The following is a 13,696-nucleotide window of genomic DNA, read 5'->3' as shown; positions in this document are numbered from 1 at the left end:
GGTTTAGATTAGGAACTGATTTAGGAAGTTTTTTTTAATAATGGGATTGGGAGTCGGATTGTGGTTTACACTGTGTGATCTGACTTGGATTAAATACAAATTCAAAATGTACCCAAATGCACTGAGAAACACAAAAGTATAAGGTAGGCTATCTCTCCCAACCTAGGAATCACTGCAACTTAACTGAGAATAAGAAATCTTAAGAAAGATTAAGCCTTCACATATACCTATATATGTCTTTGTGTGTGCATTTGTGTACTTATTCACTTATTTTATTCCTAGATACACATTTTTATTTATTCCCTTTTCCTTCCAAAGTGAAATTTTCTTCATGAAGCTGGTTTAAAAGTGCAGTTGCTAAGTTGTTCAACCAGCTAGGCTCCCAGAAGATCAAACAGACCTAGAACCATTGTATTAACATGGAAGAAGGAATCAGGATAAGAATTACAGAAATACAGTCTAAGAAACTATAAAGACAGTTTCTTACATAAAAAGATGAAGGAGGAAAACCTATTTCCCCAAAGATGCATTCACAGCACTAAAGGACTTTAGTAACATACATCTCATTAAGTCATGACATGACATTGACTATGACAGTGATGGCAGATGGAATGTAAACACCAACTGTGACCCATGATTAACTGAATAAAAACAACTTTCACATAGGCCCAGCACAGAATATACCTTACAGATTGTGCTACCCATCACATAGATATAACTATTTCTGTATGTAGTCCTAGAGTATCTGTGATATACTGTAAAAACAACTGTAAATAGGTTTGGGGGGACATCTAGTGTTTCTAAGAAATTGCATTCCATTTCCCTTCTATCATAACAAAATTTGAAAAAATGGTGCTGTTCAATTAAATTCTATATACTATTTTAAAGTAATTAATAAATATATATTTCATAGATTAAAAGTATATAAACCAGAAAGTTTTTAGATAGCCTATATGTCTCAAAAACTGGCATACATTAGTCACTATTTTGACTATCATAGGTGTAGATTAATTAAAAATGGCAAAATGAGCATATGAATCTAATATTTATTTAAATATTTTCAATGGGATACTACTTCTTTTTTAAACTGCCATTAATATGCTTAGCATTTCTAAAATGTTAATATAAAACTTAAATCTTAAAAAATTCAGATCTTCATATAATGCTTTACTACAGAATTCAGTACATACCTAGTTCTAATTAAACCTCACACTTCACACTTGCTGAAATTCCATTAAATCAGTACTTCTCATTTAATCAAGATAATACATAGATTAGGATCAAAAACAATTTCATAAATAAAAAAAAGAAAGAGTAAGGTCTGTCAAAAAAAGGAGCCTTTAGTCCACACTGAATGTATCATGGCTTCTGCAATACTGTCCTCTACTAAGAACAGTATTAGGGAAATAACTGCTTTTAAAATGCAATTACTTACAAACAAGGGCTACTACATTCCAGCCAAACTAGTTCAGATATTTAATCAGTGAGAAGACTGAAAACCTTACTTTTCAGTCAGAAAAGATTAAGTATCATTTGGAAAACAAGGTTTCCAGTGCAAGATATTTTTGCATGATATAAGAATACCTAAAAGGAAAGCCATTCAAGATTAACACAAGTGTCTACACAAATGGACTATTGAGAGAAGCAATAACATTATTCAGAGTATTCATTCCTCCAATCTGCCTCAGAAAAGTCAGATTTTAAGCCCTTTTATTTTTTTTTTTATCCTTAACAAAATCAAAGTTCTATTACAAGGCATTAAATGTAATCTGCAAAGAAAAAAAAATGAGCTTATTTTACTCCATAAAGCAGAAAGATGCCAAAAGCATCCCCCTCTGTTTGCTGCAATCCCAGAGAGATTTTCACGTTCTCAACCCTTGACTGAAGTTGTGATATCCTTGAAGAGAGCTCTTCTCTCAAGTGTTTTTGCTTTTTTTAGAAAGAAAAAAGACTATATCCAGATACTTAAAGGACTAAAAGTTAAATATCCATTGCTCTCAGTAAGGATTCCTTACTCAATGAAAACCAGTCTCCACTGTCAACAGGCTCCTTCATGATAAGGAATCTCATTACTAGTATTAAAAATAATTTTAAAAGAAGGTTCAGTCCTCCTTCTAAAGGTCACAAAAAACAACTACTGACGAATTCAGTTAAATTAAGTTGTTCCTTACTAAAAAACCTTCCAAAAAGAGCATAATTTTCACTGACAAATAGTAATTATCCGAAATATTCACCCTCTACAATCTACTATATGTTCATTAACTACTTGCCTCTATTTTCCTTTATACATAAGGAGGGATTAATTGGTATGTATCACATAAACGTCCTCTACTGCAGAGCACTAGAAAAGTTAGCTCATTTCAATTCCAAACAACACTTATAAAACAATATTGAGGCTATTTATGAACTTATTTAAGGCTGTGTAAGTCCATCGTGCACTATCAAAGATTATAAATACTGATCAAGAAAAAACACTGTCTCTAATAAAGGCCAAGGTTTAACCTTTCCAGGTTTTATTTTGGACTACAACAACAGCAACACGAAGATGATTATGAAACAAAACACCACGAAAGGTAACAAAACAAAGACAAAATGAGGGTCACAAGAATATTTAAGGACAATACCTGTTGTATTAATCATACTTTTTGGTGTAGCTCCTGTTGCAGCAAATATATTAGGTGTACTACCCGGTGGCAGCCCGCTCCCAGCTGTGGCAGCTCCAACGGTGGTAACAGCCAGGCTACCGGGAGGGGGTTTCTTCACTGGTACCACCACACTCCTGGGGAAAAAGAAACAACAGATTACTAAACTTGCACAAGGGAGCCAGGAAGAGGTTTTGATTGTGATGGGTTTAGGCTGTTGTATGATGCAGTTGCTGAGAAATACATAATATTGTCAATTTTCTTCACTCTCCTGAAATAAGGTAAAACTCTGTTAACAGGCCCTGAAACCATACTCCTATCCTTATTCTGCAGATTCATGGGACTCTGAAGAACCTAATTAATCTTCCAACACCCACAAAATGGAAAGACTCTACAATCTTAACATGTTGAGAACACTGCTATCAACAGTATAACACTGCAATGTGTTCTAGATTTGCAAAGATAATGTTAGCTGTCAGAAATCATACCAGCAGACTAGAGGTCTATATGCATGCAGTCATAAAGACTGTCAATTTGTTGATCCTAATGAAGTTACCTAAGATAGCAAAATTTTTGCCTTTCGGCTGCACATTTGAATACATTAGGTTATTCCTCAGTACCATGAATATATCAGTCTTTCACAGAGATGACTAAGAAACAATCTTAGATTCAGCCTTCTTTCATCTTAATCTAAATCAATGGCACATGATGTACATTGAACAGCAACAATGCAACACAATAAATACTTGATTTCAGAGTATTGATATTGCTGAGGTTTAAAAAGCAGTTTTGAAGCTTTTAAGAAGAGAACAGGGCTTTCATACAAAAAATCCAACATAATATCCAATATAAGCAGGAAACATTCCACTCAAAAAAACATTTTTTAACCTAATTTGAAATCACACTTAGGGGTTTTTTAAGTGTGAAGACCAAAAGACTTGCTCTTTGGCACAATATTTTTTCAACAGTAGGAGGCTCTCATGATGAAAGAAATTATATTTACACTTTTCTTTTTAATATTTCCATTTACGCGTAAAACCCCCTTCTCCTTAAAAGTCTGTTTCAGTGGCAAACCTGAATGAAAAACAAACCTGAAACAAATCATATTTGTATAATATTGAACAATATATTTTCATCATTGTGTACACTTTCTGTTTAAACAGGTACACTCTTCTTTAAAATTAATCATTATGAAAAAAAAGACCAAGTAAAGGCCATTATTTGAGGGTGATGAGGCCACATTTTACTCAAGAAATTCCTTCAGTAACTGCTTTGTTACACTTTTGTGTAAATAAAATAGCATACAATGAATCATAGGGTGTGGCACAATGTTTTATGGTAATGTACTTTTTTCCTACATGTCTCAATCCTCCATCTCCCTGCATTGTAAAGGCTGGTGGTGACAGTATACAAAACAGTCCATAAGCATTTTTTTCCTTGCTCTCTTTAGAGGGCTGGCAGCTGAAGTCTCTGCATTCTGAACAACAGATTACCCCTGCTCTGAAGCACATACTGTTAGAGAGGTAAGTCTAGGCATGTCCAGGGGTTTTTGTCTCAGTCCATTTACATGAGGAGGAGATGAGTTTGAACACTGCAATATCTATTGATTAAAATAAGTGACCCTAAAATAATTGCTTTTGTCTGTAGTTAATAATCTTACAATCACTGCTCATATTATGTGTTCACATAGTAGCAGCTACAGCTGAACAAAGCTGGGTCTTCAGGGGTTAGATAAATCTGCTCCATAACACCATGAAATTTCCTAAAGCTACCCCAATCTACATACAAAGCTCTCTATTTCAAGTAATACCTCAATCAAATATTTGGATTTTGGTTATAATACTGAATAAGTACTCAAAAGCAAAGTCCTTGTAGTGTCATAAAAACACAAGAAGAAATTAGAGCTTGTTTCTTAGGTGGGAGTGTTTCCCAATTATATAAATTTCAAAAGGAAACTACTGCCATTACCCTCTACCTTTGTAGAGAATTGCAATAGAAAGGGTGAATGAAGAATGAATGGGAGTATTCTTATGCTGGAGCACAAGAAGGAAAGACACAGAGGAAAAGGTGTCTTAGACTGGCCTATTCTAATGGCACATGGATTATCAGGTCACCAAGACCACAGGTCAACATGTAGCTACACAAGATGATCCTGCAGACAGAAACTGTGAAGAGTTATGACTCAAAGAGCTTGGGAAGGACAGAGAGGCTGTTGGCAGGTCTATAAAGGTTAAAAAGGCATATACAAAACCTGGAAAGAGTGGGCAACATATGAAGAACACAGGAGATGTGAGGAAGACTTGACAGCTGTCATCCCACACTCGCCATGCCATTGGAGCAGATCCAGTACCTCTTGTCTGGATGCAAGCAGGAAGGATCCCTGACTGCTGAACAGACTCCTTAGACACACATTCATTCCAGGGTTTCCAAATGTAAGACAGTGTGAGTGAAAGACACGTAAGTTATTTCAAGAAAAACAATTTCCCCCTCATATAAAGTCTGGTATTACTATCTGCTAAATTAGTAATACAATCTCTGGAAGTATTTCCTATTTTCCTGCTATTTTTCTAAAGATGAAGCTAAATTCAAGGTCTTCCTCCTCATATTTAAATAGTACAGTGGTCTTTCAGAATGTCCAAAAGATCACCTAACTTTCCATAGCAAAGATCACACATGTCAGCTTTACTTCCCAGATGTAATAGGATCAGTTTGATTTGGAAGGGACCCCTAATTAGTTTAGAACTGAAATACAGCTTCTGTAGCAAGAAAGACAATCCTTCCCATATCCTACAGATATAATGCACTACACATAGTTGGCATTGTTTGTGTATCTAAATCACCACATTAGGATAGGTCAGGTTCTACTAAATAACAAAATATATCAAGTAATATCAATAGAAACCTCTCTACCATAAGAATAGGGAAAATCAGTGAGATGACATCAGCCCAGCTGAAAGAAAATGTAGCTTTCTGACATGCCATACATGGTGACCTTGTCAAAATGTCTCATTCTTACTGATAAAACAAAATACAATGAGTGAATACAGAATGACATTTAGATGAAGCAGACAGAAAAACTGTATGAACAACACAATAGAGTGGTCAAAAATGTGCAAAACAACAAGAGGGACAGCAGATCAAGAAAGGTGAAAGAGAATGACTGCCCTCCAAGTAAAAAAACTCTTCTTTTAACCAATCTAAGCACTCCAATATCATGTACAGTGAAAACAGGCAAATAAAAAAAACCAGACTTACGGAAGAAGTATTATACTTGAGCACCATAAGATTTGAGGAATGAATTTACTGTGATAGATGCTTTACATGTATCTGTCAGGCATTCAGGTGTTTCTTTCATGAAGGAACAGGAATTTACAGACTAGAAGAAAAGGTTATATACACTTCTGTATTTCATTTTAGGCCTTGCTTTGTAAAACATTTCAGACTACCTAAATATTCCAAACTGGCCCACAGCTGTTGGAATCACATCATCATGGTCTCAAATGATTCCCAATGATGTAGCCAGTAAAGACTTAATAGTAATTGTCTGTAGCAACTGATTTTATTTCTGTGTTCCTTGGGTGGTTTTCACTCCTAAATATACCTGTGGCTCCTAATCACTGTTCCTTTACACTGAGTGTCCTTTACCAAGTTTAAACCCGAGCCTGAAGTCATCGTAATTCATACCATGCTTAAGATGAGTGTTGTTGATTCAACCCACATACTACTTATGCATTGCTGGTTCATTAAATAACCTCAGCAAATAGCTACAGGATTCTTCTGGGGTTTAGAAATTTGCATTAAATAACTAGATAGAAAATAATACCATTAATGCATTGAAATGCAAAAAGAGAAAATGGAAATTAAAAAACCCACCACTTTCTCAAATTGACTTTACTTAAATATTGAGCTACACAGAGCTGGTGACACACAAATTATGCAGCTCTATATTTTCTCTTTCTCTGCAATTCACATTCTGTACCTCTTCTCCATTTTAAAATTTAAAGGCTTTCCAACTTAATCACTGTGGTCAGCATAAAGGTCAGAGATAAGCCTTCAATACTGGATGTCTTGAGCTACCTATCTGAGCAGCAGCAATTAAATTAGAATCACTTTACTCTCCTGTGGGATATGTGAAACCTCTTAAGGCTGAATTAATATTCTTGCTCCTCCTCTCCTCCGCCACAGCAGCAGAAAGCATGAGGATTTTTCAAGTATTCTTCAAAAGGCAGCACAGACTTCAGGCAAGTTTTTCATAGAACTGCTCTGTGTCAAACAGCAACTTCAGAGGTTTCAGAAGAAATCACATTAGAAAGTGGGTGGCAATTTGTCTGCTACATTACATGCTGCCTTGTTCCTACAGCTAGATTAAGTTAATCTCTGAAAAGAAAGCATAATATTCCTTCTCTAAAGGTTATTTATATTGGCCATATCTCTGTACATGTCTAGTCTTCTGTGAAAATTTTATACTGTTATTTACCCCCTGATCTTTCCAATTTCACCCCCAGACTCTGATCTGAGCCTCAAACATTACTAACAACACATTCTGAATCCTACTTTAAACAAGCTTCTATTAGGCTGACTGCATTAAGATAAGATACATCTGATACAAGGAAGAAAGGTTTAACTCAGAGTAGAGAGCCATGGAGAAAAAAAGGGGATTAAAAATTGTGGGGTATACACATGAGTTGTAGAAGAGATGTGGATGATTCTTAGAAGGATGTCATTGTTGGGACTTATGCAAATGAAATATTAGTGCTGAATATCCATGTATTATGGATTGTTTCAATCATTTGATTCCACACATGCACCAAAACATCCAAATCTCAAAGTGTATTAAATGATCCTACTCTTCTAAACAAAAATTGCTTGTTTCTAACTAGAAGAAAGCAAATCATCTCAGGTGTGCTTTTAGGACAATGCCATGAAGATCATTGATCTTCAGTCTTGGATCAAGCAGAGGAGTAAGCATTTATTCACAAAGAAATTCTGTCCTTTACATCCAGGGTAAATTACTTGAAGCATCTAAAGTGATCTAAAATACTGACAAGAAACAAGGAAAACATTAAAAGATAAAAAAGCTAATTATCAGGAAAGATTAATGGTCTTGGCTAAACAGAGAAATGGGAAATACTGGAAGTTTAATAAGTTTGAAGAAAGTGAATAGAATCCAACTGAACATGTTATGTATTAAATGTCAGGAACACCATCAAATATAGAAAAAAAAAATCTCCAAAGAAACAATCAACATGAGGTACAATTGAGTATGGGTGAGGAACCTAATCTTGTATATATGCTGAAAAAAGGGAAAAAAAGGCTAAAAAGCTATAATCAGTCCTGTCAAAGAAGGCAGATAGGAATAAACAGCAAGACAAAAATGCAGTTCAATTTTCATCTATAAAGGCAGTGAATTATAGTAGAGAGTAGGGAGATGCTAGTTTCTCCTCATCAACTTCAGGCCAGATATACCTACAGTTCCATGTGTATGAATATGAAAAGGCTCATATTACACAGGTGATAAGAGGTGCTTTGAAAGAGCTACCTGTGTATAGATTGCTTAATGACAGATATGGGGAATATGATTACAATTTTATGAAAATTTATGAATTATTATATATTAATCCTAAATTCATAAAACTTTATGAATTTAGGATTAATATACCGAATTTTGGTTGACTTGAACCTATTCATAAATTTAGGATGATTTTTTCTAAACAAACAGTTGATGTGGCAATGAGATTTCACTTTCTCTTTTATTCTACTTACTAAATGAGTGACTAAGGCACTCTCTAGGAATACATACAATGCAACTTCAGCCCTCTTCTCTAACAGGATCTGAAACCATACCTCATTCTCTGGAGTGTATTTTTACTGTTATCTCAGAATAATATATTCGAGAGAATCTGCCAAGTATTTTCTTTGGACCGGTCTCTACTGCACAAAGACAATGAAAATTACCTTGAGTGAGCTTGAACCAGATGAGTCCTTTAATTCCCACACTACTGATTAGGTTTTTCATTCATCTGTTCACACACTATTGTGACACCCAAAGTAATGGGGAATGCAGTGCCTAAGAAACAGACAGCACTTGTACCTGTCCCTTCTTGACTCATGGGATAGTTGCTCTATTTTTCTTCAATTATTTGTAATTAACTTTAAAAAGTAAGCATTTTTGCTGGGAGAAGACTAAAAGGTATTTATCCATGACAAATACCCCCCACCACTATATTCTACAAAACACATAGATTCTCTGAGTAATCCTTCTAAATATAGCATGCCAATATAAAATTATTAATATTTTTGAAGACCACCTGTCTCTGTATTAATGACAAGGACATGTATGAGACCTGACTGGATCTCACAAGTTGCCCACCTTTTCTAGCACCTTTAAAACTGGCTCCTAGGTCTTTCTGTCAGGGGAAAAAAAAGAAAACAAACTCCAAAAATCAAAACTAAAACACTTGAAAGATGCATTCTCCAAAATATTCTCAAATACGTTCCTAAAGATTTCACCAAGTATGTAAATAAAGTAAACCCATAATCTTCCAATTTGTGAAATTATAATAGATAAAAAGGGAATCACTTCTTTAAAAGCACCGAAAAATCCTATTCTTTTAATTTCTAGGAATTCAAGATTTTCTGCTTATGCAAGCATTCTTCTCATTGAAATAATTCTAAGAACAGAAAATATATATAAATTACCTCAATTCAAAAAAAAAAAAAAAAAAAAAGAGACAGAAAGCACTCTAAATTTCAGTAACAGCACCCATCTAAGAAATTTCTACTTGAAAAAAAGTAGAGAGTGAGGTGTAAGCTTCAAAATGCAATACAGAGTAGAATCACAAACAAATTCAAAAACCATAATGATCTAGGTTGCATCCAGTGGGAACAACGCAAATTGACCAAAAAAAGAATCCCCAAACCCTAAAAGTCAATAAGAGGGACTGAATTTTGTCAGACAGAAGAGGAGAAGGCAAAAAGGAATTATTGGTGAGTTATGCTCCATTAGTTGCAAATCTAGGTGAAATCACCCTTTGTGTTTGCTTCTAAAAATGTCAACTAGGATGCCATTTTCAGGAAATTCAGTCTGACATTAAAAGACATGTCATAACTTTGAGGATCCAGACTCTTGTGTCCCAGAAATCTGTTTATATACCTCATAATGTAATTACAGCTACCTTAAGACAGATGAGGCAGAAGGCAGCAATATATTGAAAACTAATTGAAAAATGCAGTTGTCCAGAAGCACTTGTGGGGAAGAGGTCTCTGAAAAGCTGCTCAAAGCTTCAGAGTTTGAAGTGAAATTTTTGATGTTGTCACTCTCAATCTATTGAAGAGCTGACAGACAATCAAACCCGTCTGGCTGCCTGGCAGCTCATTTTGCTGGCAGGTGGCAAACAATTAGACACACCAATTTGTGCCTCCTGATGACATTAAAGCATGAAACTAAGTTGTATGCAGGGCCTAGTGATTTGTGTGAAAGCATTTCAAAAATAATACTCTTTGCCGTGGCAACTCATTTCAGACTGCCACCTCCCATTACGGCTTTGAGCGGTGAAGACGACAGACTTGAGTTACGTGCAGCGCAAGGCCGCTTCTGTTCAATCCGTCATCAGCGCCCCCCGAGACCTCAATCCCCTCCTTTCATCAATATCACCTCATCATTTACATTTGATAGCACTTGAACTGCTGCATACATTAGCTACACACAGCTCCCATTTGATAAAACATGCTGGGCACTTTTTCTGTCTTTATGTTTCATTTACGACTGTGCAAATTCCACGGGAGAATACGCGGTAGCATCATCCAAAATGAGTCTTATGGACACATTATGAATGTACAATTAAAAGAACATGCGGAGCAAAACACATCATATTAAATGCAAAAATATAGTTCTCAATTTCAACGTTATTTACAGGAGTTTACTTTACATGGTGTTTACTTTCATCCATGATCATAATTAAAGAAAATTACCTCAACTATTCTTTTGCTAGGCACACAGACATCCAAATGCAAAAAAACCCAACCAACCAAACAAAAAATAGCCTCAAAAGGACTAAGAATATCTTCAGATTAATGTGAAAAATACATTTTTTCAAACCTACATTTGGTTACAAATATGGAATCACTGTGCTGGTTTTATAAAACCTGAAACAAATAGAACCTGACAAAACAATACACTCCACTGCTCATGGTTCTCCCCAGGGACAATAAGATGACCAAAAGCCACACTTCTCAGTGAAGTACCAAAAGCTGCATAAACTACAGCAACACAAGATCCTACAGAAATATGGTTTACAGGTCTAGTTTTAGCTTAAAAAAACCCAACAAGCAGTTTATCTTATTTGACTATTATTTTATATTAGTAAACACAATTTCATATACATGAGCAAGCATGGAAAGACAATCCTGCTGTAATTTCTTTTCACTTTATCAATAGTTATTGGGATACTACAGAAAATAAAATGTTCAGAAATCACCTCTAGGTAAAATACATGCCGCTTTGTCAATTAATACTTAAATTTGTTCAGTTATTACTTCAATATACTATTCAAAGTTTTTTCTCCCTAACCCTTGTTTCACCCTGTATGAAAAGTTTTAAGGTCAGGATCTGCGTTCATAATTTGGAAAAGTGACACCATCACCATCCATATTTGCCTCCACAGATTGTCACAGTGGTCAAGCAAGTACTCTAGCAATATGAAAAATCTGCACAGAGAACCACTTACTTGAACAGTGGTCATCATTCAATAATGCAGAGCGGAACTAGTCAGCTGAGGTCCAAGTTGATGGGCTAAGAACATCTTATCAAGATGGCCACAGCATTTTTATCAAGATGGCCACAGTTCAAAAACTCTTGTTTAGTTGGATAAAAGAATGTAACATTTCCCAATCTGCTGGACTTGCCTGAACGTGTCATTTTTCCCTTCATAGTTGTTGGTTATACTAAAAATCATCATCTACCTCACTCACCAAAATCAGACAACAGGGTCATTTATTTAAGAGGAAAAAAAATAACCCACTGAAAATTATGTAAAAGTGAATTCTGCCTAAACTTCAGCCATTGCCACATTTTTTTTTTCCTCTGAAGAAGTGAATGATTCCAAAGGCTGAATGTCCAATGTATGCTACCAAGATACAATACAGTGGTACACTTTTTACAGGAAAGCATCAAATTTGGTTGGCAGGGTAACAGGTCAGGGAAAAAACAAACCACTAAACTCATTAGCTGCTAAACTTATTAAGTATGAAATTTTCAGCTAAACCTGTAAGCTCTAGATATGAGGCATCTCTTAAATACTTCGATAATTCTATATTATCTACTACTTCTAATGATGTTTCAAAGGTACAAGCAGTCACATTGTTGCAAGAACAATTAAATGGAGGTGATTGCATTAAATAAAGGTTATGGCCAACCAACTATAGGCCCTTGGAGTTTCTAATGCTTTCTTATAGAGCTATAATTTAAAAATGCACAGTAAAATTCATGTCTTCAATCACCTTTATGTCAAGATCCCTCTAATAATGACAAAGACATCTCATAAGATTATATGCTCCTTTTTAATTTCGGTGTCTGGCATTTTGTGAATCAACCACTGCTCTGTGAATGAAATATTTTTCTTATTAAGCCAAGTAGAAATTTAGATGAAATAACCTTTTTGCTGTTTACAGTAAAGGTGTGATTATTTCTACAGGTAGCATGATGTTTAATGCTGCTTAATGTACAAGCACACATTCTGGAATATGGCTGCTCCACACAGAGGAAAAGGAAAAATTCTTAGCTGCGTAGGAAGAAAAAAATATTTTTCACTTCATATTGAAAGCAATCGAAAATAAAAATGTGCAGATTGACGAACTAAAAAAAAATATCATCTTAATGAAAAAGCTCTTAAATGAGCTTTCTCTAGAAAAGTCTTAAGATCAAAAATATTATTTAAGACCTAAAATACCAGAAAGGGATATATTCATTGCTTCTAAAGAGTATTTAATTTTTCCTATCTTGATAAAATAATTTTTCTTACAACAGACACTATTTGATTGTTAATCAAATTATTTTAGAAAAGCAGTATTTCTATATAGAGACAAAAAGACAAGAAGATTTTTTTTATGGAGCTCATAATGGAAAAGTACTTCACTTTTATTCTAAAATTCTGGCACATTTTCTTGCACTTTACTGTTTATGTTATGCTGAAAACACTGAATATTATTTTTCTTAAGACTTAATGAAGATATTTATTATATTTTTACAAGTTTTCTGCAAATAAAGATTTTTTTTCCCTCATAAATCACCTCATAAATATAAGTCTTTTCTGCCGTAATATTTTATTTTCTTCAGAGTTTTACTTGCCTGAACTTTACCTGTACCTGCCTGATAAACTAATATACTTTTAAGTTTTCAAGACAAGTTTTAAATTTTCTTTAAGCCTTGATTCAATTTTTAACATATTAAAAATATTTTCATGAAGAAACTGAAAGAATGTAAAATACAACCACATCAACACTCACAATACTTAGTTCTAAACTCTCAATGGATGGGCCTACACTTCTGGAAAGATGCTGAGAATTCCACAACAGCACAATCTCTATGTTCAGGATGACTGAGGGGGACTGGACATTAAAGGCAAGTATACTTATTAGAAACTAGGAAGATACAGCACAGGAGAAAAAGCTACAACAAAGGACTTTTTGTGGAAATGTTTGTGAATTTAGTTTTAAGCACTAACTTCTGAGCTTTAACAGCTTCTGTCATTTTAAAGACCTAAAAGAAAACTGGTTTCCACCATGACCAAGCAAACAATTTGCCATGGTCAAAGCATTTCAGTACCAGAAAACAGTTCAATGATGGATCCAATTAAGATTTAAGCCTTTGAAAGAACATTCTACTGAATTTCTGCACAATCTGTTCTGTATCAGCAGATATTGCCCCTCCTCCTTCTTACTAAAATAGCAGCTTAAAGAAAAAAAAGATTTTATTGCACATATACTTCTTTGCAACAGGCTTGTTTTCCAAGTACTTCATAGAGTTTTATTCACTGCTAAAAGAGAAGAACAAGGAG

At 34.7% G+C, this 13,696-nt stretch overlaps 1 protein-coding gene across 6 annotated transcripts in view; it reads right to left on the bottom strand.

Annotated features, from left to right (window-relative positions):
• Positions 1 to 13,696, bottom strand: part of NBEA (neurobeachin) — a 454,976-nt gene that overhangs the window by 267,873 nt on the left and 173,407 nt on the right. For 5 of the 6 annotated variants that reach the window (XM_059838861.1, XM_059838865.1, XM_059838859.1 and 2 more), the window contains one exon: positions 2,625 to 2,779. In XM_059838861.1, coding sequence (XP_059694844.1) covers positions 2,625 to 2,779 — 155 coding nt within the window. The remainder of the gene's footprint in view (positions 1 to 2,624; positions 2,780 to 13,696) is intronic. The other variant, XM_059838862.1, reaches the window with a different exon arrangement.

The sequence above is a fragment of the Haemorhous mexicanus genome, chromosome 2 (assembly GCF_027477595.1).
Source record: "Haemorhous mexicanus isolate bHaeMex1 chromosome 2, bHaeMex1.pri, whole genome shotgun sequence".
Taxonomy (NCBI): Eukaryota; Metazoa; Chordata; class Aves; order Passeriformes; family Fringillidae; genus Haemorhous; species Haemorhous mexicanus.
The sequence above is the reverse complement of the archived record's forward strand: the minus strand, read 5'-3'. Positions and strand labels throughout refer to the sequence as shown.